Source organism: Macrobrachium nipponense, chromosome 11 (genome assembly GCF_015104395.2).
Source record: "Macrobrachium nipponense isolate FS-2020 chromosome 11, ASM1510439v2, whole genome shotgun sequence".
In the NCBI taxonomy this organism is placed as follows: domain Eukaryota; kingdom Metazoa; phylum Arthropoda; class Malacostraca; order Decapoda; family Palaemonidae; genus Macrobrachium; species Macrobrachium nipponense.
This window is the reverse complement of record NC_061087.1, coordinates 100,560,257-100,587,607: the sequence shown is the minus strand read 5'-3', so window position 1 is coordinate 100,587,607 and position 27,351 is coordinate 100,560,257. Positions and strand designations below refer to the sequence as shown.

At 42.3% G+C, this 27,351-nt stretch overlaps 2 protein-coding genes across 2 annotated transcripts in view; both read right to left on the bottom strand.

Moving 5' to 3' along the window:
- Positions 1–11,177: 11,177 nt before the first annotated feature.
- Positions 11,178–14,256, bottom strand: LOC135207974 (uncharacterized). Its single transcript, XM_064240014.1, has 2 exons — positions 14,117–14,256; positions 11,178–13,255 (listed from the first exon to the last, which is right to left on the bottom strand). The coding sequence occupies exon 2, from the start codon at positions 13,253–13,255 to the stop codon at positions 11,597–11,599; it is 1,659 nt and encodes a 552-aa protein (XP_064096084.1). The 5' UTR covers positions 14,117–14,256; the 3' UTR covers positions 11,178–11,596.
- LOC135209592 (phosphatidylinositol-glycan biosynthesis class F protein-like) overlaps positions 14,119–27,351 on the bottom strand; it is a 102,645-nt gene continuing 89,412 nt past the window's right edge. The window contains exons 4-5 of the mRNA XM_064242280.1: positions 20,443–20,545; positions 14,119–14,256 (exon numbers count right to left, since the gene is read on the bottom strand). Coding sequence (XP_064098350.1) covers positions 14,140–14,256; positions 20,443–20,545 — 220 coding nt within the window. The 3' untranslated portion in view covers positions 14,119–14,139. The remainder of the gene's footprint in view (positions 14,257–20,442; positions 20,546–27,351) is intronic.

Below are 27,351 nucleotides of genomic sequence, written 5' to 3'. Positions count from 1 at the left end.
GTAACATTACGCTTAATTAACCAAATGTTAAATCAGAAACTCCTGGAAAGTTGCCGGGAGTACCGATTAAATATACTGCGTCATCCACAATGACAGCAACCTCTCGTCTCGCACTATTCTGCCTGAGTTACCAGCTACTCTCTTCTACGAAGGAATAGGTTTGTTACTATTATCGATCAGAAGGAAATTCTCAAGCAGGCATATTTAAGCGAAACATAATTCGCTAGATGCAGAAGCTGAGTTGGTGTTGTTGTAACAACACCTTCAAGCATTGTCCTTACACCGGAAACTCCTGGAAGTTTGCAGGAAGGACCGATTAAATACACTTAAAATAACAGTCCTTTTGGTTGCCATCTGTAGAGGTAACTACGATATGCGTATATGACTTGAACTTTACATTAGTAATATGACGCAAAGATAAAATACGTAAGTATTGTAGTCACTTGAACATCTAATTCTCTACTACATTCTTTCCTTGACGAGGAAGAGAGAGAGAATGGAAATCGTCTGTCTTCGTTCTTTTTGCCAAGAGAAGGAATTAATATTATTTGAATGGAAATCCTCAAGTGAGAACCGAAGATCGAAAAGGAAAGTTCAAGCTTCTTATGATATTGGACATAAGACTTCATGGACGTAGTCTATAAGTCTTTTTCCTGGATGAGCCTCTGACTAATGAATGAGAGCTCTTTCGAATTTTGTTACTTATCCGCTTATGCGATAAAAATGTTATTAGAACTTTGTCATGAGAACTAACCCATTTGCATGACGGAAAGTAATCCAGGAATTCGAGCATATAGTCTTCCCGATTCCCGCAGAAATCGAGGAAGGGGCAGGATTCCTGATTAGAGACTGGGCTTACGACAGGAAGGACCTTAATGTTCCCTTTCGGCAGCGCAATCCCGAAAGCAGACGAGGCGTTTTATGACACCGAAATCTGCTTACAGTTTTTCTGGAATTCATCAAGTCATGGATTCTATTGAACGCTCCCTTCGTAGAAAGCGAAGTAGACATCTTGACGAGACCAAACTCCTTCCTCTTCTTCGACAACGCCCTCTTGAAGAGTGTTCTTGCAGGAATCCTGCCGAACGTCTTGATGCGTAGGACGCCTATCGTTCTGAAGAACGTCCTGGCAAGTGCTCTACCGAGCGTCATGACGTGTAGGATGCCGAGCGTCTTCAAAAGCGTCCTCGCTAGTGTCCTGGTGAGCGTCCAGATGTGTAAGACATCGAGCGTCTTCCAAAAAGCTTATCAATGTTTATGACGTCAAGCGTCTTCCAGAGCGTCCTGATGAGCGTCTCTTCGTGTAGGACATCGAGCATCTGCAAAAGCTTCCTCACGTCTCAATGCGTAGGACGTTGAGCGTCTTCCAGAGACGTCCTAGCGAGCGTCTTACCGAGCGTATTGGTGCATAGAACACCAAGGGATCTGAACGGCATCTCAGAGAGGATCTTATCGAGCGCCCTGATGCATGAAAGGCCACCCGAGAGGCGTCCTGGAGAGCCGCACGCTGCTCCTGAAGTGTGAGAGCACTATAGGAAGACGTATGGTTATCGTCTCCAAGACGGCCTTAAAGACCTTCGTTACCTTCTAACAAAGACGGTGGCCGCCTGTGCGACATCTTGCGTCTTTGTAATGCAAATGAACATATCCAGAAACGCGCTCAAAAAAGGAACGCGAGCGTTCCGAAAGGCATCCTCGCGAGGTGCTTGCCGAACGTCCTGATTGCATTCTTTGAGCGTCTTGAAGAGCGTCCGGAAAAGAAGAGCGACGAACATCAAGGGAAGCGTCATAGTGAATGACGTGCGTCAACACGAGTAACCTGAGAGACTTCCTGACGAGGGGAGAGCCGCTCATGAAACGCGAGCGTTCTAAGCAGAAGTACGGTGATCATCATCAGGACGAGTCTTAAGGACGTTCGCCACTCTTGACAAAAACGACGGCCGCCTGTGCGACATCTTGCGTCTTTGTCACGCTCATCGACACTGCAGAAGGGCATTTAAAAGGACGCCTGTGTGTTCTTGGGTATGAGGAGTTCTTTGCCCTTCTCCTGTCGAAAACTAGGATAGTCTGTCCAGTGTCATCTCTGTCCGCTGACAGAGCGTCCCTTAGGGACGAGTAAGAGGCGTCTTGGCGAGCTGTTTGACTATGCAAATCAGCTTGCCGGACGTCAAGCTTATCAGCTTGAACAATATCCCGTTTCGTAGTAAAGCGAACGTCACATAACGTATACAGAGCGCCATGAGGGGAGGAGGGAGGGGAGCGTCTTGGAAAGCAAGAAAACAATCCTTGCTACAAGAGTAACGACGTTCCTTCCTCTCGATAGAGCGTTGAGTGTCTCGAAAGGCATCCTCGTGAGGGTCCTGCCTTATGGACATTTTTTATCTCTTGACAAAGACGACGGCCGCCTGTGCGACATCTTGCGTCTTTGTCACGCTTATCGATATTAGGTCATGCCGAAGGGACGCCAGATCAGTACTCTGACGCTCCCTCCTGACGAGAGAGAGGACGCGAAGCATCCTATTCTCTAAAGCTTCTTTTTTAGAGGGCGCGAGTCCTTCCGAGAGCTCCAACCCTGCGGGGAGGACGCCTCGAAGGACGAGAAGCAATCTTTCATGATTCGTGCACGTGCACGATCTTTGGCAGCCTTGGAAGCGTCTTCAGGTCCTGCCGAAGGGACGCCAGATCGGTGGGGGGTTCCCGTAACCCTCCTTTGGTTTTCAACTTGCCCCCTCCCTGGTCCTGGGAGTCCGACAGAGGTTTAGACCTAGAGGCGTTATAGGACCGATCTGACGCCCCCTCCACAACATTAGGGGCAAAATCAACATCACTACACTCACAACACTGATTGGAGAGCGAGCACTTTTTCAAGCTTACTTGATGTAATCCACCATAATAGAAAGGGCATTACCTCTCACAGACACTTCCTCTAGGCCCGTAAGCCATACCACAGGGTTAGGCAAAATAAAGTCTACTGGAGGTTAGTAGGTTCATTATCCTAACTTCTGTTTACTGTGGAGGAAGACCTCCTGATTCTATCACGCTCTAATTTGCGTACATACGAAACATACGTTACACTAATTACATTGATCTTTCAACAAAGAAAACAAGTAAACGTCATGTATACTAAGCGAGTGTCCACCGAAGGTTTCGGTAGCCTCACCTTACCCCTTGCAGACAACAAAGTCTGAAACTAGGCTAACTAGATTCAGACATCACATGCAATGAAAAAATTTTAATTAATTTATGATAGCGTATGCCTAGCCACAAATCCAAGTCAATCATTCAAAAAATAATTAGGATACTTAAGCGGCTAATGAAGTTTCAAAATCCTAGGCGGAGGTAATGGAAACAGGTGTTTCCATTACCGTGACAGAGAAAAATCTGAATAGAAAATGGGAATGGTTCCTGATATCCACCTCCCAGCGGCGGGAATGGGTACTAACCACCTGGCCGCCCACTGCGTGTGCCGGGAGTTTTGAAATTCTGTCGGACTTCGGAGAATACAGCTATATATATATCTGACAGGTAAGTTTCATGAACAAACCTGAAGTTTTCTGTTGTGCTGGGTGGCGAACAAATCCATTACTGGACGCCCCCATAGGTCTGGGTGTAGAGGCCATTCGGTCCCAATCATCCGATTCTGGCGGTTGAGCTTGTCTGCCACTACATTCCTCTTGCCTGGAATGTATCCGGCTGACAGCTCTACTGAGTGAGCTACGGCCCACTCGTGCACCGGCATCGTCAACTGGTGCAACGGGAGGGACACTAGGCTCCCCTGTTTGTTGACGTATGCCACTATCGTGGTGTTGTTGCTCATCAACACCACTGAGTGTCCCATCAGTCATTCCCAGAACTCTTAGAGTGCAAGGAACGCAGCCTTGAGTTCCAGGAAGTTGAGTGAAGGTGCCTGTCGTGATGGTTCCACACTCCCACAACCAGCAACTCTTCCAGGTGTGCGCCCCAACCCTCGGTCGATGCGTCTGAGAACAGCAGTATCTCCGGAGGGGGAGTGCGCAGGGGCACTCCTATTAAGAGGTTCTTGTCATCTAGCCACCAGGCCAGGTCCTCCCTTACTTCCTCTGTGAGAGGAACCAGGAAGGATTGTGGATCCTGTGCCTTTGACCAGCACTCCTTTAGTCTCCACTGAAGAGACCGCAGGTGAAAACGCCTGTGAGGGACTAACTTCTCTAGTGATGACAGGTGACCGATCACAACTTGCCACTGCTGAGCTGACTGTTCCTGTCGAAACAGGAACCGTCTGGCTGCCTCCCTGAACCTGCTGATCCGCGAGTCTGCGGGGAAGAATCGTGCTGCTACCGTATTGATCAGCATGCCCAGGTACTTTATCCTCTGCTTGGGCTCGAGATCTGACTTCCTGACATTCACCACAATCCCCAGATCGCGGCATAAGTCGAGGGGTCTATCTCTGTCCAGTAGCAACTGCGTGCGGGAGCTTGCCAGGACCAGCCAATCATTGAGATACCTCATCAGACGTATCCCAACCGAAAGGGCCCAAACCGACACCAGAGTGAACACTTGCGTGAACACCTGTGGGGCGGTTGAGAAACTGAAACAAAGTGCCCTGAATTGGTACATCGTCCCGTCGAGGATAAAGCGGAGGTACTTCCTGGAGGACTGATGGATGGGTATTTGAAAATATGTATCCTTCAGGTCCACTGAAAGCACCGAAATCGTTCTCCCTGATGGAATCGAGCACTGAGCGTGCTGTTTCCATCATGAACCGAGTCTGGCGAATGAATTGGTTCAAGGGAGAGAGATCTATCACTGGTCTCCAGCCCCCCATAGACTTCTCCACCAGGAAGAGTCGGCTGTAGAAACCCAGTGACTGATCTCGCACGATCTCCACAGCTCGTTTGCTCAGCATGGTCTCGACTTCTTGCAGTGCTACGTCCCTGGTAGAACCGGGGACGTACATCTGAAGGTGGACCGGGTGTGAAGTGAGGGGTGGCCTTGACTCAAAGGGCAGTAGATATCCCTCCCAAAGGATATCCACTACCCATGTCTCAGCTCCGTAGTGCTGCCAAGTTGCCCAATGGCTCGCCAGGCAGCCCCCGACTTCCGGCAGCAGGTGAGGGGGAAAGCCGTCCCTAGTGTTTCCCACTCTTCCCCTTCCTCTTAGAAGGTCTCCCACGAGAGTAGGAGGCTTGGGAGGAGGGCTGAGGCTCACTCCTCAAAGCAAAAGAGGAAGGCTGGGTCTTTCCTCACGCCGACCTCGACAGTGCTAGCATCTTGGTAGCGGAGGAAGAGCTACCAAAGCTCCGAGGCTTGGCCGCAGTTGCTCGAGACTACCCAGAAGTCTTCGAGTGAAAGTGTATGAAAGGGTAATGAAGAAAAATATTATGAAACATTTAATAAAAATAATCTGTTTAATATAGGACAACATGGTTTCGTACCCGGAAAAAGTACACAAACCTAACTGTTAGTCCACCGTGAGAACATATACAAAAATATGAAAAGCGGAAATGGAACAGATGTGGTTTATCTAGACTTTGCAAAAGCTTTAGACAAGGTAGACCATAATATATTAGCGAAGAAAATTAGAAAACATAATATAGAGGATAAAGTAGGATGATGGTTAAAAGAATTTTTACACAACAGAAAACCTAGTTATTGCAAACGATGAGAAATCGGATGAAGCTAATTTAATTTCCGGTGTGCCACAAGGTAGCTGCATTACTATTTGTTATTATGATTGCAGACATAGACAGTAATGTTAAGGACTCGGTAGTGAGTAGTTTCGCTGATGACACAAGAATAAGTAGAGAAATTACTTGTGATGAAGATAGGAACGTGCTACACAGAGACCTTAACAAAGTATATATGATTGGGCAGAGGTAAATAGGATGGTATTTAACTCTAACAAATTTGAATCAATAAACTATGGAGACAGAGAAGGAAAGCTATATGCATATAGAGGACCTAATAATGAGACAATCACAAATAAGGAAGCAGTTAAAGACCTTGGTGTGATGATGAATAGGAACATGTTATGCAACGATCAAATAGCAATTCTATTAGCAAAATGTAAAGCAAAAATGGGAATGTTGTTACGGCACTTCAAAACAAGAAAAGCTGAACACATGATTATGCTTTATAAAACATATGTTCGTAGTTCACTTGAATATTGCAATATGATATGGTACCCACACTATCAAAAGGATATTGCACAAATAGAGAGTGTACAAAGGTCCTTTACAGCTAGAATAGAAGAAGTTAAGGACCTTGACTACTGGAAAAGACTACAATCCTAAAATTATACAGTTGAGAAAGGAGAAGAGAATGCTACATGATAATTCAGGCATGGAAACAGATAGAAGGAATAGCTGAAAACATCATGGAGCTAAAAATATCAGAAAGAGCAAGCAGAGGTAGATTAATAGTGCCCAAAACTAAACCAGGAAAAATAAGGAAAGCACACAGGACATTAATCCACTACGCACCAGCATCGATAATGCAGCGTCTATTCAATGAGTTGCCAGCTCATCTGAGGAATATAACAGGAGTGAGCGTAGATGTGTTTAAGAATAAGCTCGACCAATATCCAAGTTGCATCCCAGACCATCCAAGATTGGAAGATGCAAAATATACCGGAAGATGTACTAGCAACTCTCTGGTAGACATTAGAGGTGCCTCACACTGAGGGACCTGGGGCAACCCGAACAAGATGTAAGGTCTGTAAGGTAAGGTAAGGAGACTGCCTGGTGTACTAGGTGGTCACTGTCCTCAGTTCTCCGCTTTTCCACCGCAGCGTCCACCATCTATCTGGGGAAGAGAGAGGAGGAACCCAGCAACGGTCCGTTTCGTAGACCCAGTGTTACCTCTCGACCGGCCGCTCTGGTTACCCGAGCCAGGACTGAGTCCTGTCGTCTCAGGACCAGGTTGGCCCACAGGTTGGCCGTCCCGTCTGGTGGGTGAGGTAGGAGATGGCCCTACCTCCAGACTGGCAGAGTCTCCCAAACGCTGAGTCTTCCTCGGGAACGATAGCTCCCGAGGAGGCTGCGACTCTGGATACTGTGAGGGACCACAGATCCAGCCAGGAGACGGGCTGGAAGGCTGTCATTGCAGTCGCTTCCATGGTCGATGCCTCTTGCTGTGAGAACCAGAGGTCAACCTGCTTGGTCGGCAATGGGTCCACTGAAGGCACGTAGAAACACCGCTCGCGAGGCAGAGGAGGGGAAGCAGCTTGTCTGACCTGCTGAACCTAAGCGAATCCTCCTGTCCGGAGAGGAGAGCGTTCACCTGGTCCAGCAAACCGTCAGCCAAGGTGGACCGGGGTAAACCCACCGTTGCTCTGGGTTCCTTCTCGGGTCCCCAGAACGACTCCAACCTCAAAGGAGGGTCAAAGGGAGTAACCACCGATCCTTCCCCGAGGTCGTTGTGCTGACGAATCAGTGCAATGACCTCTGCAAAGGACCTACTTATCTTGGGGGTGATTGCGTCCTGAGGCGATGGACCATCAGATCCATCCAGGCCGATTACCTCTCGAGACACTCTTCCTTCAGGAGGAAGACCCTCGCCAGACCCCTCGTGGTCTCCTCCAACCACTTGCGAGTACGACCCGCTAGGTCCAAGGACCGAGACAGGATCATAGGCTCTTGTGGCGGGACCATATGGAGTGCACTCCTTGCGGTCACCCCTGCTCGCCTTGCTCCTCCTGGTGTAGCCTGAGGAGGTTGAAGGGACAGGTGAGGAAGACCTGACACTCCTACCCTGCCTACCAGCAGGGCTGGGAGTACTGCAGGCGATCGCCTGCAGTACTGAGACTGAGGACGGTAGCGTCAGTCTCGTGCATCAGGAGAGTTGCTACCAGTCATGCAAGCCATTCGGGTCACGGTGGGAGAGACAGCTGGGTAACTGGTAGTGTCTACTGACGCGGTGAGAGCGAGCACCGTCCTCTCAACGCACCACGGTACCAGGTCCAGCTGGAGACCGGGGGAACCTCTTCCCAGCCTCGACACGTGAACGGTCTGGTGGGACCGTCACGTCAACCCTGGGAACTGGGGGATTGCCACGAGAGCGATCACTGGCCTGGCGAGAGTCACCTGAGTGACTCTTGCCAGCCTTCCTCTCCGTGCCTGGGTCCTGACGGTGAGTGTGCTTAATGGTCCGGACCCCAGCTTCGTACACTCGATGGCGCTTGCAAGCGAGCGGCCGAGACGGTTCCCGGTCCGGAGATGGAACCTCTGGAGCCGGTAGCAGAGGTACCAGTGGTAGCCCTACGGTCCCCATCTTCTTCTTCCCTGGGGAAAGAGAGACGGGCCCCGTTGGAGGAACGGGTTGACCAGCGGAAGACCCACCTGTCCCGCCGGAGCGGGCAAACCCTTAGAAGTCTGTGCGAGACTTCTTAGGGGGTGCGAGGACACCTTCTTCTTCCTCGGCTGGGGGGCCTTGGAAGTCAAAGGGGAAGAGGCGGCAAAAGACGACAATACCTTCCTCTTCTTCCTGGACTTCTTCTTTGCAAGCTTCCTCAGGACAACCGACAGGTCCTCCATCCAGGACAGAGTTGGGGCAGTTGCAGTAGCAACACGGCCCAACTGCACCTGTCCGGAGGGACCTGTGGAAGCAGCAGCACTACCACAGGCAGGTATGGAGACAACAGGCACAGCAACAGCTATCGGAGGATGGTCAAGGGGGGAGCTCTTCGGGCACTCAGAGTCACGGGGCAGGGCGATGACAGTAAACCCAGGTGGCAGAGGAACCATCTTACGTGGCATGTACGTCAGCAGTCTTGTACAGCGGCTGAAGGGGTTACCGTCGTCACATGCTGCGTATACACCAGGTGCGGTGTGCGTTATACCCTGGTGTAGAGAGAGTGGTGGTCGCCATCGTCACCACCCCATGAGTAACTGGGGCCAAAGCCCGATGTTGGATTAGCCCTTGGATACTTGGAGTGCCCGGAAGACTCAGCAATCGCCACACCTGCTGAAGATCTCCACCCGCGGAGGCAGACACACCTGGGGAAGCAACAGTCGGTTTAACGGGGGGGGTGGGGGTTCCTGTTCGCTCAGAGGGGAAAAGATTCCACCCTGAATGGACCGAAGACCCCGAGTTCAACTCAAGGTTGGGGTGTCGCACTCCTTCCTCTGCGCTCAACAGATCGAGCAAAGAGGTGGAGCAGGACACATCCCTCCGAAGGGGAGAGAGCCATCCACAGGAGTTGGCTAGGAGGGAGGAAGGAAGACAACGTGTCTGCCACCAGAGGTGTGGAGGGAGTTTTCCGACGACACCTTGGTGACTGTACGCGGTTTCCTCCTCTTCTCATACAACTCCCACTGCTCCTCTGACCAGGAGACACAAAAATCACAATTAACGGCCTGAGAGCAATCACGCCCTCAGCACCGCGTACACAAAAAATGAGGGCCCACAGCATCGCTAGACCGGAATGCCCCACACTTACGGCCCTCCACTCTAGGGCACACTCTTCGGTTGGGTGGGGGGCAAGGGGGCTTCTCCACTTCGTGGGTTTGCATGGTCTCCACCTATGAAAATCCACAAACAATTAACAAAAATAATGAACAAAGTACTTACAGGTGCACACACACTAAGTAATTCCCAAAGAAAAAAGGCAGAAGTAAGCAGCTTAAAGTTGTACATCAACAAATCTCATGACAGAGGCGGGCAGAGACACGAACACACGTCTACACCCGACAGCGGTCGAAAGCAAAGTGATATGTTTACCTCCCTCCCGACCATCGGACAAGCAGTTACTGCTGAACTACCTTGTTAGTAAATCTTATGACCAGTCCAGCTGGCACCTAACAGTAATTCCTTATGTAAAGGACCAAAGGTTTGTATTACGTGTCGGAACAAATAAAAATAAGAGAAAGTAAAGGCAGGATTGCTACATGTCAAGGGGCCCGACTGTGGTTATTGTGACGTCACACACCTAGCCATTTAATCCTTTACCCCAGTTTAAGATGCACGTGACAAGACCTTACATTCTCTAGACCTTGGTTAAACTAGACAGTCTCATTCAGCGCACTAAACACTGGCTCAATTAAGACTTTTTTTTCTGTATTGCATTTGATTGTTTTCATATTTTATCATTACGTTAAATTTATTGTGAAATACCATTTTTTATGTGAATTGGTACTGCTTTTATGTACATATTATAGTAAAGATTTTACTGCCTCTTCTTCTCTCCTCAACAATACCACGATGCACAATAACTTAAAATCATTCATTCATTATTCCTAAAAAATATAAACGCTACCTCCCTCTACCTCAAGTTAGCTGTGTATCCCCACAATGACGAATGATTTTGTTAATCGTTTGTGCTAAATTTTATTGTGAAAAGCTTTGTTCTTTCATTTATTATTTTATTAATACTATTCAACCAGACCGTCTCACTTGGCGCACTGAACACTGGCTCAATTTAGACTTTTTATTTCTGTATTGCATTAAATTGTTTTCATATATTATCATTACGTTAAATCTATTGAGAAATTCCTTTATGTGAATTGTTATTGCTTTTACATATATATACAGTGATATTTTAACTCTCTCTTCAACATATCAATGTTTGTTTGTTTGTATGGTGTTTTTACGTTGCATGGAACCAGTGGTTATTCAGCAACGGGACCAACAGCTTTACGTGACTTCTGAACCATGTCGAGAGTGAACTTCTATCACCAAAAATACACATCTCTCACTCCTCAATGAAATGGCCGGGAATCAAACCCGCGACCACCGAGGTGAGAAGCAAACACCAAACCAACCACGCCACTGAGGCGCTCAACAACATATCAATGCTCCCTCATTCAGTCTCAAGTTAGCTGGGCGTGACGTCACCAGAGTTATGTAAGATCTTTTACATCTTGTATGCTAAACGTTATATTGAAAGCTAAACTTTGTATTAAATGCTTTATATTTTTTGTATTTTGTTGAATATTATCATTAAACTATATACTATTGTAAATGAAAAAAAAAATTAATACATTTAACTTGTAAGACCAAGTAGGCCTTCAAATACAAGTATAAACTAGATAACCAGTCAGCTCGAAGTACGAGCATTTGTTCAACAAATGATACAAAAATTTTTTCGAAAATTTTGTTCGAAAAACAGAAAGTTCGAAATATGAAACGTTCGACAAACGAGGTACCACTGTACATAGTTGAAAAGGCTAAAGAGTTAGGGGAAAATTAATACAAGTATCTAATTTGTGAATTTAATAGTAAAATTTCACTAATGAAAATGCATAGTGAACAATACAATGATCAAGATTACAGTGTAGTACATACTTCAATTGATAACAAATGACTATAAAAGAGAATTGAAAAAAAGCTTGCAATCAAAAGGAGCATTGATGAAAATAGCTTAACGTAATTAAAATCACATTACAGGCATAATATATAGAGTTAAATCCATGCTTATAATTGTACAGTCCTGGTAAAATGGACACGAAACTTTTTCATACAATTTCAAATTTTTTTTTATTTAATAGTTTCTTAGAATATGATTATCCATGATTAGCCAAAAGAAAAAAGCAATCCATAGAACAATTATTACCCTTGAAAAATCAGGTTAACTGACAATCACATCCTATTGCTCATATAGAAAATAATCTGTGGTCCCTTACTGTTTTTTCTTGTTGCTTTTACGGTCAGGATTATTTTTCACCCTCCTGATCTGGGCAGGCGTATATGGGAACATAATGGTACTTTTCTTCTTTTCCTTTACCTTTTTGCTGCTTGCCTCAATTTCCTCATTTGTCACTATTTCATTTCTTCTTCCAATTTCTTCTGGATTATTTGTGTCTCCTTCACCACCAGTATCAATAAAAAATCCAGGTTTAAAATCAGTTTCTTTCTTCTCACTGCTTTCTCTGACTCTTTTTGGCTGACTAGACGAATTACTCTCCGGAATGAAAGCACTCTCTTCGCTGAAACTCTCACGATTGCCTTCTGTGTCGAAGAAAAATTCAAAACTCATGTCCTCTGCTTTCCTCTTCTTCATGCTCTCTTGGTCTACACTTTCCTGAGTAAGAGCACTGGTTTCATAACTTGCTCTTTCATTTCTGGTTGGAGAAGACCTTGCTACTGAAGGCTCAAAGTGAACTATATCCATCGTGGAAACACCTTCTGTGACATCTGCATCTTCATCACTGACTCTGTTAACACTGAAGTTGAAAGTGAAACCTACTGGTTTTTCTTCTATGCTTTCACTTTTTTCCTTCGGTTCTTTAGTTGGTCTTATTATAGCCATATTTCCATTGTTGATTAGAGGCATTCTTACATCTGAAGGTGAAAAACAAATTATATCTTCCTTTAAGTCTAAATTTTCAGCCTTTTTGGTCCCCGGAATGAAAATACGTTTACTATTATTCGATCGCTTCAGGTGATAAGACTTTATCTCCTCTGGCGTTAGCTTATTTTTAGGAGCAATTCCCTCTTGTGCAATGAACTTCACACCATTTTCTCTGATATCAATCACGTCAGTAAAACCTGCAGAAACCTCAATGGGTATTGGAGTTTTTGCCTTGTTCACTCTAGAATTCTCATTAATTATCAATTTGTCAGGATGTGTTCCCATAGCCTTCTCACTAACAACCTCATCTGGAAGATGACCCAGTTTCAAGCGAGTCTCACCTATGTCTTGAAGTGTCTTCTGCATACAACAGTATAGTGGAAAGAACCGGCTAGATGATTCTTGTACAGACAACGTCAGTCCGACAACCATAATTCTGTGCTTAACACCAAGTGTATCTTCCCTTTTCAGTGTATCATCCAACCCACTCAGAGGCACAAGTGGGATATTTCTACTCTGGCAACCAAGAGTGAACATTTCACCTAAGAAAGTTGGAGTGATATCTTTCTTCAAGAGGATCCCAGCTAGTCTATTTTGTTCTAATGCTCTCATGACAGAATTATAGCCAAAAATGAGGTGGGAACGCCCTTCCTGTACAACTTTGTATCTTTCGGCTGAGTCAGGACTGCCGAGCAATTTCTCGAGTGCATCTTTCTTGAACTTACGACAGTACTGAGTCCGTTCCTTACCTTTCAAATTGTAAATCTCCTTCCAAGCAGGAGAAAAGATGGGTAAGCTGAGGTTAGAACAACACTGTTCCAACTGCAACTTAATTTCCTTCTCTGACTCTTCCTCAATGACTGGCAACTTTACAGAAAATGGATTATCCAAGGTGGTTTTCACAACTGTCCTCTGCTTCTTTGATCCACTTACTTTCTTCTTGTTCAGTTTCAACTCTACTGTCTTCCTGTTTTTCTTTGATGCCATCTTTAGAAAAAATACAAAGGAATGTAAACTAAATGACAACTACATATACATATAAAAAAAATAATTTGCAATAAAAACTACTGAGGCGTGAAATGATAGTTTATAGTCTTTAAATAATGAGAATGAAGCACAGTGACATGCATCTACAAAAACCTAGATATGAACTCATAAAAACTATGCAAACATTAACAATTTAAAAATTCGAGGTACAGTTATAAACACTATTCATCCATATCCAACACACCAAAGAAAGCCAACATTGTCTTTGTGTAATGAGGCAAATAAACATACGAGGAATAAGTAATGAGACCAAAGATAGTGAGAAAGAAAGTATGCATTGCAAGCTTCTCTGCTGGTTCTAACATGTATATAGCAGTGTTGAGTTCATACTGACGGTACAGATGGGACATCTTCTTTCCTACAGAAAACATTTTGAGCAACGAGCGCCAAGCAAAATGGCTATGCGAAAGACAAATAAAACTGACAAAGATGTATAAAACCTAGTACCTGGAAAGCTCTTTAAAGGCACCAATGCATCTATTTTCAGCTGAAGTTTATGAGCACGTAAGACCTGATGCCAGGTCTTAAAAACAACCTTACTGCTGAGGTTTTGGTTCTCCTTCAGGCTCTGGTATGTGAGGTATGTCAATATTCAGTTTCTTTATAGCTTTTTTAACACACTGTTGATATTGCTTATACAGAGGTTCGCATGTATCATCATCTGTCTGGCCCTGCAAGAACTTTTCACTGAACCACTGATTAAAACAAGAATCATAAAGTCTCTTGAGTTCCTGACAATCTTTACTTACACTGTTCATTAGACAACAAGATATAACAAGAAATTATATGTACAGTACATACAATTTTTAAGTAAATCTTGCTACTCAAGTGGCCTTGTTCTTCCGCCTGCCAGAGTCACTGATAAAGAGTCCTGTCAGTAGGTAAACTGAAGTAACCAATTCTCCAAGGATGGCACCAATACAACAGGTCAGTGGCCAAACCTGATTGAATAGAAATGAGTGAATTAATATTTTAACCAAACAATAAATGTTGAAAATGCTATGTACATCTGGAATGCAAACCTTCAATACAATCAAGCTTGCAGAGGTAAAATCTTGCAACACGTAGAAATTACAAGACTGCTTCTAAAGGCAAAAAGTTTAATTAAGGCTGCTAATAAATGTTTTATTTTGCATTGGCACAACAATCATCACAAATGACAATCTCAGGTATCCAAAAGAGATGCATCTGGTACCCAAATATTGTAAAGATATGTTAGAATAACAAGTAGATACATTATTAATTAAAATGCAATGTTACTGTCCCACAATTTCTGCTTGTTCATGCAGCAAACCATTTTCATGATTTGTTACCCATCCCCTGCTTCCTATTATGTTTATATAAGGCGTTCCCTGACACAAGGGCATAACCCAGACATACAAGTTTTGAGTAAATGTGGTTTAAAGTTATGTGATGAGAACTTGCATGTGATTGTACAAAATTGATTCCCCTGCCAGAAGGGCGTAACCCAGAAATACAAGTTTTGAGTAAATGTGATTGGATTGGCTGCCGTGCGGTTGTGTACCGAGCAAGCTCTCCCACCAGCTCAATCATATGCCCTTCTGGGTCCCCACACAAAGATCTAACCCTATAGTTTGAAACAGGTTAGAATACATGATTTCAAGCCTTCATAGCACCAACACAGAGGCACTTTCTCCCTGAAAACTTCCACCATGTGATTAATACTGTAGTGCCCTCTGGTGCCTGTATCTAGCACTAACTAAATACGGCCAAATTTTGGGTTACGCTCTTCTAGCGGGGGACATCTCATGTGAGTCATTATACTTTGCCAGTATTGTAAAATTAAGCTAGGAACAAAAGCAGAACACTGTATGATGGTATTCACAAAGCTTTCAAAAACTACTTTACATAAAACTTGTCAGTTATTAACAATAATTCAATAAGTAAAATAACCAGAATGATGAAGACACTTGTTACATGCTAACAGAGGATAAAAAGGGTTTCATATTCAAAGAACTCTTTTAATAATTTCACAGATGCAAGTCTACTACCTTACGCTCAACATCTGAATACCAATGCAAAAATTTTGTGCCACCTCTAGCAATCATTGTGCAACGTATCATGTGCAATGGAAAGTCAGTTCCTCAGGACAAATGTTTTCATTTCTATACTACGTCTGCAGATCATAAATTGGAGAGTTAGAGGGGAAGCCTCTGTGTACAGTAAATAGACTTATCACTAGTAAATGTTGAAATTAACTAATATTTCTTTAATTACAATTAAGCAAAATTTCTTTAAATAATTAAAACTAATTAAACCTTTAATGCCGATTGGACGTATTAAACGTTGACAAAAATTGTCTGTTGGGTGCCAAACCGACGCATGGGACGTCGCCGAAAAAAAAAAAAATAATAATTCGCGAAAAAATAGTTATAGGCCTACTAGGCGAAAACTTTTGAATCACGCGCCTTGGGGGATGCTGGGAGCTCACGGATCAAGGCGTTGTTTTGTTTACAATTGCTACCCAGGCGTGCAAGGGCGAATTTCTTTCTTCTCACACTAAAAAGCATCAGCGACACACCTCAGAAATTATTTCGTCACTGACATCATTTTTGCACCATTTTATATTAGCCGTTACATGGAGCATTATATATGAAAATGTGCGCAATTTCATGATTTCATGTAGAATACAACAAAAAACAACTCATGGTTGTAGCTTTTAACAGTTTTGAAATATTTTCATATAAATAGCGATAAGTGCCAAAATTTCAACCTTCGGTCAACTCTGACTACTGAAATGGTCGAAAAACGCATTTGTAAGCTAAAACTCTTATATTCTAGTAATATTCAATCATTTACTTTTATTTTGCAACAAATTGGAAGTCTCTAGCATAATATTTGATTTATGGTGAATTTATGAAAAAAACCTTTTCCTTACGTCAGCACGGTAACTCTTCCGAAAAAAATAAAAAACATTTTCGTCCGATTGTCGTAATGTTTGCACCATTTTAAATTAGCCGTTACATAAAGTTATATACATATATGAAAATGTGCACAATTTCATGTAGAATACAACAAAAAACAACTCATGGTTGTAGCTTTTATCAGTTTTGAAATATTTTCATATAAATAACAATAAGTGCCAAAATATCAACCTTTGGTCAACTTTGACTCGACCGAAATGGTAGAAAAATGCAATTGTAAGCTAAAACTCTTATATTCTAGTAATATTCAACCATTTACCTTTATTTTGCAACAAATTGGAAGTCTCTAGCGCAATATTTCGATTTATGGTGAATTTATGAAAATAAAAATTTTTCCTTACGTCCGCGTGGTAACTCTTCCGAAAAAAAAAAAAATCATAAATTTTTCCGTCCGATTGTCATAATGTTTGCACCATTTTAAATTAGCTGTTACATAAAGTTTTATATATGAAAATGTGCACAATTTCATGTAGAATACAAAAATAACCAACCCATGGTTGTAACTTTTATGAGTTTTGAAACATTTTCATATAAATAACGATAAGTGCCAAAATTTCAACCTTCGGTCAACTTTGACTCTACCGAAATGGTAAAAAAACGCAATTGTAAGCTAAAACTATTACATTCTAGTAATATTCAATAATTTACCTTTATTTTGCAACAAACTGGAAGTCTCTAGCACAATATTTCGATTTATGGTGAATTTATGAAATAAACTTTTTCCTTACGTCCGCGCGGTAACTTTAAAAAAGAAATCATTAATTTTTTCATCCGATTGTCGTAATATTTGCACCATTTTAAATTAGCCGTTACATAAAGTTTTATATATGAAAATGTGCGCAATTTCATGTAGAATACAACAAAAAAACAACCCATGGTTGTAGCTCTTATCAGTTTTGAAATATTTTCATATAAATAACGATATAGAAAAAATTTGTCCTTCGGTCAACTTTAACTCGACCGAAATGGTCGAAAACTGCAATTGTAAGCTACAAAATTTTGCAACAAACGGGAAGTCCCTAGCACAATATTTTGATTTATGGTGAATTTTTGAAAACCGCTTTTTTTTTACGCCCACGCATTACGAATTCATGCATCATTTTGTGATAATATTTTCGCTGTGTTGTCTTGATCGTTTTACAATGTGTTATATACCAAAACGATCGCAATTTAGTGTACAATACAACGGAAAAGAATGAACTCATTAGCTTTAACCATTTTGCTCACAGCGTGATTTGTATACAATTATATATGAAATTTTTTTTCCGCGCTGTCATATATCCCAATATTTATATATGATGATGATATATTTTTTCATTTCTGATGGTTGCATACTAAACTTCAGACAATGACAAAAAGGAGCCAAAATTGAACTCTTAATCTTGAAAACTAAGCGTGCTGTGATTTTTTGAAAAAAAAAAAAAAATTTCCGCTTCGGCGCTCACTTGCGAACGCTGCCAGCATACGGGAGATGATTTTTAAAATACCACTTCGGCGTTTAAGGGCTAACATATTTCTTTAATTAATTTGTATTTCATTAATAAAATTGATTACTCATTATTTATCATTCCATGTAAGTCTAAAATTGGCAATCATAATTTGAAAAATAGACCTTGTTACCACTGAAGGTGAGAGATTCAAACATCAGATGTGGTAATCAACTCAAAAATCCTCTTACATCATATGAAGCTCTGACCTCAGATCATTGAGTTTGTACCTCATTAGTGAGGCAGGAGTGGGAACTTCAACATAAGGCAATGATTTATGTTTACAAAACAACAATTGTGTGTACATAAATGTAACAAACCATTGCTTTGGGCAAGAAGGGAATTGAAGAAAAGAACTTTCTGAAAAGAGATGATATCATCTAGTAAGGGACAGTGCAATGAACATTATTATAGTAATAATAAGGATAACAATACTTTGGTTAGTAGATAACTCATATGGTAAAAGAGAGGAGTGGACAGTGTTCCATGTTCTTCCATGGCTCACTTTGAGGTCTGCTTTCTCAATTTGAACACCTACTAAACAGGGAGCTGTAGGGTAGCAATCAGCTTAATTTAGTAAAGCTCCAAAGAGGTCTAGTAAACAACCCCAAGTTGTTTCAAGATACATACATGAAAACCTAATTATATAACTTTCGATGAAATTCCTGGTTCATCCTCACTCATGCTTCGCCCACGAAAATCCTTTCTGCAAAAAATCTTAAAACTAACCTTAAGTGTCCAATGCTACCCTGTAAAGGATACTGCAGGTTTTTAGATATAGGATCCTTGGCACTGTATCCTATTGGTTCCTGAAATATGCTAGCATCATAAACTTGTCTAAAATGCCTGTTTAACATGGAAGAGATGTTTTCTCTACATCCATACCACTGACGTTTTCACGTGGTTGTTAGATTCCCATTCTTTGGCTAACTGACTGCAATAGCAGTAGGCTTGGTGACAGAAGACAAACAGGCACCCCTTATAATAACTTGCTCCTACATCAACCATGGAAGATTGGCCTTGTACAACAAACATATATTGTAAACTCCTGATGCAGGTCTCCACAAGTTACAAACCACCTGGGGAGATAAGTTCACTCTTTACCTTCTTCTTGGAAAAAGCTCACCTCCAAAAGTCCAGATGTGTTCTGTCTTTCAGACAGTATGAAGATATCCAAGCCTCTGTACTGTTTCTTTACAATGTAATACTAATAAGAGGCTAATTTCAACATCTTTAGCAATCGTCACTGCAAAAAAGAAAAAATCTCGACACCTCCTTTGAATGAAAAAAATCAGAACAATGTTATAAAAACAGAAAATAATAGACAAAGTTTTTGTTTCTTACCATTCATTCAATATTTTGACATCGCTCCAATATTTTTAAGTAACTCTCTTAATCGGTTTGGCATAGAATGAGTTAAATCTTTAAAATATGGTGAATCTATTTCTTCAGACCATAACTTGCTGATTGCATCCTTCAACATGGGCAAGGATGTTTTCTCTTCTCCCATGGCATTCAGTCGTTATTTCATTTAGGCCCAGCAGTTTTCTATTAGATTTAAGGTCTGGTGAATTACTAGGAAAATTCAACTTCTGAATATTGTGTTTCTCAAACACTTTTTAGCACTATTTGATCAGTGGCACGGGGCTCCATCTTGCATAAACACTTGCATCCCTAACAGATCTTTATAGGGGACAAATTTATTCTCTAAAGCATAACATACTGCTCTCCATCCATTGTTGTACTTGATGGAAGAAAATATAAATCACCACTGCCTCCACGCAATCATGTACTACCCTGGATGTTTTACTGTTTTGACTTTGTATCTTGATGCACAGCGATTTGATCCATGGGCCTCCTTAACTTCTTGCCAGCACTATGGCTGATGTAGAACAAGGATTCATTGCTAAATACAATCTTTCCCAGTCTTTTCCAGTCCTATGCAAATATTCTCTGCAAAATTTCCTTCGCTTCATTTTCATACCCTTAAAAAGGAGAGTCTTCTTTACTGCAACATGAGACAGAAGACCAAAGTCTTTCTACAAACGATGTTGTACAGTTCTTTCCGATACATTACCAAGTAAAGTGGGATTTTCAGACTTCAAACATTTTTGCTGGCATTGATGGGTGTTTCATAACAATCCTTTTCATTATGTTGTCAGTCCTTTCAGTCGTCATTCTTGGTCTTCTTTTTCCACTGCAATGCAGTTTCTAAATCGCCCCTTTTGGCACAGTTGCACCATGTGGAGACAGTACTTTTGGCGATGCCCATCTCTTTTGCTATGGTTCTCACAGACTTCCAAGCTCACCACCATAACAAAACAATCTCAGTCTTCTTTACAACTGAAAAAGATATGCCTGGAGCAAATGCTGACTTTTCACACACTGGATACTCTAGACAACAGATGAGACACTACTGCCAGACTGTCAACAATGCAAAGTGTACGATAGAATGAGGAAATACAGACCATTCAGGCCGGGAATCGCAGAAAAAGTTCAACTGCATATTTCATCACATAATGGGGTTCGGTTCGAAGTTTGTTTGAGATGACTGCACTGTCACTCAAGTGTCCAGAAATTCTTTTGTTTATTCTCCATACAGTTCTTGGTGTTTATATATATATATATGAACACAATTAAATATTATAGATAGTATTCACCATAGTTTGGTGTCCTCCCAACAAAAGTTACCCACCTGCCAAGGAGTGTCCCAGTCAAGAGGAATTGGCAGTGCACCTAACCATGCACCTAAGAAGACGGCAATGCACTGCAAGTCAAGTTCTTCTTCCCAGTTCAGCCTATATGCAAAGAATATAAAGAGCGAAATTAGATAGAGCAACATAAAATACAATACTACTGAAAAGCAGCTCAACTTGGAAGTCTGTCAGAATAAAAGCAACAGTCTGTGGTGGGTACTGGGTAGTAAAACAAGTTTAATAAAGTTTGCCTTCTCATTGATTGAATAATGTGAACAAATATCTGATTAGGACAATGTAAATGGCATTATAAAATGACAAATCTTTAAACAATTTGTATTTTTCATAACTTACAACCCTGAGGTCTTAACATTAGGATAAATACTCAGCGCCAGCTGGAAACTGGTAAAGTTTAAAATAATTGTGTACGTAAGGGACTATTGGCATCTGTGCTTGGTCACGAGACATGTGGAGCCACCAACATACCCCGCTTTAACTCGTGACCCAGTTAGTTATTCTTCCAACCCAGGTTAGTTGATAGAGGGGTGGTTAGAGGTGGGCCTTTGTATGTTAAGACCTCAGGTTTATAAGTTATGAAAAATACAAATTGGTTAAAAATTTGTCATTTGTTCATATACGAAACAAACCTTCGGTCTTAACATTAGGATAGACTTACTCTTGGTGGGAGGTAAATACTATTAACCAACTGGGAGTTTGCCACCTTTGATCAGTTTTCTGAATACCAGAATTCAACGAAACAACTGACCGTATTTCAGAATCTAAGAAACATATGAATATCATAGAGTCAGACTTCTGGGTTCTACACAATGTCATAGTTCATTGCGTTTGAGGAAGATGAGATCTGTTCTTCTAACAAACCAATTCATCCACTCATGTAGGTTTGTTATCCTTCCTCTCCCCCTTGCTAAAGAGAGGAATGTCCTGCTACTGATAGGTATCTTACTGATACTAACCCTAACAGTATGGCTACTTCACTCACCTGTACCTTGTCCGTTCCAGCTTATGATGGTACTCTCTTCTTACTGCCCAAAGTAAAGAAGGAGACAGAAATTTGAAAAGGAAAGAGGCCAGTTAACTCCTCCATTTCACATTCATACCATCATCTTAGACAAGATACCAACTGACCAGCCAGGGGTACTGGATGAGTTACACCATTTGTTGAGCAGCCACCAAAGGACCCAAGGAAATTGTGTCCAAGGACCTCTGGGCAACCTTATTTATATACAGGAAATTGAAAGTGGTTTTTCATAACAATGACCCCACTCTCAAATTTCAATGAACAGACATTCACCTTAACAATGCTCAATTTTGAGCTTAGATACAATCACAGACCAACCGTCATGATCATTTTAACAGATATGTTCTTAATTGCCAGAAGGCCTGTATTCCTCTGATGACCTTCTCTTCTGTATAACCTCATTGGTACAACTTGACAACAAGGAGTAGGCTTGACCGATTGCCTCTGTTTGACCTGTTCCTTTACGTCTACCACCTTTATGTTCTAGGTGACATAGTTCTTTCTATAACCACAAAGTAATTTGACACGTTAAAGACGGCCCTCCTGATGGTCTCTCACAGATACTCACACCGTACTGAGCATGACTAAGAAATGTATCTGTCATCATGACCTGTGCTGCATTGACTCATTATTCCGGATTCTGGGGCAAATTGGAACTGATGTTCCTAACTATTTTTGAGTCTATGTCAAAAACCTGGTTATTGAGTATCCCACTCTACCAAGGTCAGAGGAAGACCACCATCCACGGTCAGTTTCCTGTAACGTGACTGATGTATGTGCCTGGTGGTAATCTATCAAGTCTACTCTGATATAGAGTATGTTTTCACTTATCAGATTGGAGTTCTTACGTGTCCCATCCAGTTCATTGCTCCTGATTCATCTGAAGATTACTCAGTGTGAAGTGATATTCACATGCCCAATCACCAGTCCAATGTATATCACCATACATGTAATTAGAGAGAGACTTCCCTCTGTTCTGACAACCTCTCCAACCAGATCATTGTCTACTGACTGAATGCCTTTAATGGACCGAAACCTCCTCTATACAAGCAGTCACGGCCAAAGAGTCATTCTGTATATGTGAGCCGAAGACCTTTAGGGTCGTGTTACATCCGAGGTGACACTCTACACCCAAAATCTTAAAACTATTAGTTCGAAAAGGGATACTGGGCAACCTCCAGACCTTGAGATATTGATTCTACCTATCGGTGGTGCCTATTCCCCACACGAACCTGGTAGCGATGATTGTGCTATGATAAACTTTATCTGTCACTCATCTTGGGTCCTCCTTAATTACTGGAACCCATTCTTCCATTCGGGACATGGAGGAACAGGTAGAACCTAGGATTTGCATAACCCCCAGGTTGTTCCCAGTATCGCAAATGGAATCCTCAGGTTCCTCGAAGGGTGAAACCCGAGACAGCTCTTACATGGTTTTTCCATTATACGAGTTCCTCTCTGGACGAGTGGTTTGTGCACACATCTGCCAAATCGGTGGTCCGAGGTCCAACTCCCAGCTCGGCCAACGCGGAATCAGAGAAACTTATTTCTGGTGATAGAAATTAATTTATCAATATAGTGCGGTTCGGATCCCAAAATAAGGTTCAGGTCCTGTTGCTAGGTGACCAATTGGTTCCTAGCTACGTTAAAAATATCCAATCCTTCAGGCCAGCCCTAGGAGAGCTATTAATCAGCTCAGTGTTTTTGTAAAAACTAAGATACACTTAACTTTTCCAATTATATGGACAATATCATAGGAAAACCCCAGGAGCATGTCCTATGATAATGTATTCTATTCAGACACATTCTAATTATCCTCCTGTCCAAAGAATTAATCTGTTAATTCCACAAGTAATGTTACTTCTCAACCACGAAACACCTTATGTGGTGATCTGTTACAATATACGGGCATATGTTCAATATGCTACCTTCCAAAGGGAAATCCTATATTGCCAGAAACCACCATGGTGCTATTCTCGAGTAACCTAGCCCAGAATCGTACCCAACGTCACTTCACCCCACCTCACCCTTGAAGAATGGGAAACTTCCTACCTTCCCCATCCAGATATGATGAGGTTCTAATTCCTTGCTTCAGCCAACTGAAGCTCGAACCCTCATGTTAGTTTCATGACTTCAATATAGAAACTAGACCAGGATGGAAGAGACCCATTTGCAGCTTCTACGTTAATCTAGCCAAAAACCACTTGGACTAGTCTAAGTAGGTATAGTCAATTAAGAATTGACTAACTTATTTTAAGTTGGCAAGACCAGGTTGACCCTGGCTTGGTTAGGTTAGGCTATGTTAAACTCTTCCAATTAGGCTAGGCTAACTCCTCCATCACTTAGGGTAGGTTAAGTCCATCAGAGATCTACTCTTAACTAGGCTAGGGTAGTATAGACAAGCTTAATCTAGAATTTAAATGACTTAGGTTAGGGTAGTCGTTCAAGAAAATTTTGGGCTATACATGCTAGGCTACAACCACAACCTTCTAGGCTGAGGTGGTAAAAGTGTTTTAAATGAGTAGCCTAGACACTAGTCTATGCTCGGCTATACTTATAACCTTACTAATTCGCCCAAGCTAAGATAGTAAAGGCATGTTCAAGCAGCCAGACCATGCTAAGTCATCAACCCAACGTAAGGCTAAGTTGACATGTATGTTGGAACCATCCAACCTATGAGTTAGGCTAAGCTAACTAAGAATTGTACCACACAGACTAATCTAAGATAGTAAATGCAGGTTCCAAATCTAAACCGCAACCATTAGCTAGTCCAAGCCAGCACATGCATACCCAAACCCGTTAGTTCGGACGGTCTAAGCTAAGAACTACTACTCAGATTAACTAAGATAGTAGCAGTAGACTCGGACTGGCTGGAATAGGCTACGAATTTAGCCCAGTGACTGTCAACGCTTTCGCTTGTTCGGACTCTTGCAAACGACTTCGTCCGCTTGCTTTGAGCTTAGCAGCCACTGACTTCTTGACTTTCTTGTTGATTGAGATGTGACAGTCCTGGCTCGAAGATGAAGAAGAATGAACTCCTCTCCTCTTGTCCCGAGGATCAGTCACGAAATCCCGTATCCTCCAACGCTGGACTGGTACACACAGTGACGTCATTGAACTTAGCGATGACACCAGCTAGAGGAAGAAGACGAAGACGACAACGAATCACGCCTTTTCTTTTTCTTTCTTAGCAATTTTCACCTCTAGATCTTGTAATTTCTTCATTACTGTGTGTACCAATGAGTCAGAAAGCGTATTTGGTTCCAGAGGCAGTGAAGTAGATTGAGAAGCAGTAGGCTGTGACGTCATCGTGGCGTCATGGATCTAAGGCCATAATAGCTCTACAGCTCTACATGGTTATCACAGCGTAGTCTACCATTGGACTGCTGACAACCTAAATGGCAACCGTCTAAAGTTGACTGAGCTAAAGTACTGCTCAAGCTTTCTTATTTCAAACATAACTGGAGCACACAACGGCACAGCCGCTTATTCTATGAGAAAATTCATATTTCTCCATAAGTGTGTGCTCCCGAAATGAAAGCGTAATACAATGATGCCACCGAAGACGACGAAAGGTTGGCAGCAGTAGGCTGTGATGTCATGACTACCGCCATTTTGCAAGCGGTTTTTGGCTATGAAGTCATCACCCTTGATGGAAGCGTGAGGCTGTTGATGGTACTCTTGCAGCCAAGATCAAGAGACCCAACCTGCTGTGGCATTTCTACTTTACAAGGATGTGATAGTCCTGGCTCGAAGATGAAGAAGAAATTATTCTTCTCCTCTTGGCACAAAGATCAGTCACGAAGTTCCTGATTCTAGCCTTCTCCAACTCTTCACAGCTACACTAGACTAAACTTCCATCATTCACTTGTTCGACAATTACAACTACTTGTGCCTTCATATAATAGGGTTGTAACAATCCTGGCTTGAAGATGGAGAACAAACTTCTCCACTTGGCTTGAGGATCAGCTACGAAGTCCCTATTCTTCCAGGATGGGCAGGAGAATGCACGGGCGTCAAAGCCAGTCACCTAAGCTTGTTGACGCCTAAGCGGAAGGATACAGAGGAAAGACTTGTCTCTTTTCCATTATATGACTGTTATATCTCCTAACGCTTGTAATGTCTCTCAAAAACAATGTGCATTAAAAAATGATATTGTTATGATACAATAAAGTTTCATACATACTTACCTGGCAGATATATACATAGCTAAGACTCCGTCGTCCCCGACAGAAATTCAAATTTCGCGCCACTCGCTACAGGTAGGTCAGGTGATCTACCGGCCTGCCCTGGGCGGCAGGACTAGGAACCATCCCCGTTTTCTATCATATTTTCTCTCTTCCACCTGTCTCCTGCGGGGAGGCTGGGTGGGCCTTTAATTGTATATATCTGCCAGGTAAGTATGTATGAAACTTTATTGTATCATAACAATATCATTTTCATACAATCAACTTACCTGTCAGATATATACATAGCTGATTGGCACCCTTCGGTGGAGGGTAAGAGACAGCTACTATATGGAATAGACAGGTAAACAACATATGTTGTAGGTATAAATAAAACCTTGGTTCCTACCTGATAGGTGGTAGACTTCGTGGGTGTTTGCCCAGTAGTCTGCATCACCTCAAGAAACTTTAGCGAGATATATGATCTATGGCCAAGAGTTCTTGTGGGTCTGCCGATGGGGTCTTATCCGCTTACTCGGCAGAGCCTAAAAGGACTTTGTCAATGGGTGCTGATCCACTTATATGACAATACACCTTATGAAGGAGCACACAACCAATCCCGACCACCTGATCCTAACCATATGTTAGAACTAAGGATTGTTCCGAGTTATCCCCGAACTCGTCACAACAACCGTAACTCAAAACCACTACGCACACATACATAATTTCAAAAAAAAATTATACTCATCTAATTAGATATGACAAGATTCTCTTACTGAACAACATAGACGGCCGCCCGTGCTAAACCAAGTCCTCCATTGTTCGAAGAGACTCCAGACCATATCCAAAAAGAAGAAAAGTATATACATTTAAGGATTGGTGTCGGCTCCCGTACCCAGAATCGTATCCGCCGATACGAAAGGACCTAGAGAAAAACACTTCTCATATGTCACACGAACGTCTTTCAAGTAATGAGATGCAAATACTGAGTTGCATCTCCAAAATGTCGTATCTATGATGTTTTAAGCGACATATTCTTATGAAACGAGAGAGACGTCGCTACAGCTCTCACTTCATGAGCTTTAACTCTCAACAGTTGTAACTGTTCGTCAGGACAGACCTTATGAGCGTCTGTAATGACGTTTCTCACAAGAATGCCAGCGCATTCTTGGACATCAGTCTTGTGGGGTCTTTTACCGCGCACCAAAGACCTTGTCTAGAGCCTCCCATCTGATGCTTTCTCTGAAGGTAGAACTTCAGAGCTCTTACAGGGCATAGAGACCTCTCTGCTTCTCTGCCTACGAGACTTGATATGCCTTTGACTTCGAATGACTTAGGCCAGGGATTCGTGGGAATTCTCGTTTTTTAGCTAAAAACAAGGGTCTTAAACGAGCAAATAGCTGAGTCTCCCTTGAATCCTACTTTATCCTGCAGAGCATGTAATTCACTAATTCTCTTTGCCGTAGCTAAAGATAATAGGAATAGGCATTTTCTGGTGATGTCTCTAAACGATGGCCAGATGAGGAGGTTCGAATCTTTCAGATGAAAGAAACTTGAGGACTACGTCTAGGTTCCAGTTCGGAGGTACCGGTTCCTTCGACTTTGAAGTCTCAAATGACCTTATGAGATCGTGGAGATCTTTATTATCTGCCAGATCTATCCTCTATTCCTGAAGACAGCAGAGAGCATACTTCTGTATCCCT

Bases quoted from the DNA above. Each gene is read 5' to 3' on its own strand.
- LOC135207974 (XM_064240014.1), bottom strand. From the start codon at position 13,255: ATGGCATCAAAGAAAAACAGGAAGACAGTAGAGTTGAAACTGAACAAG.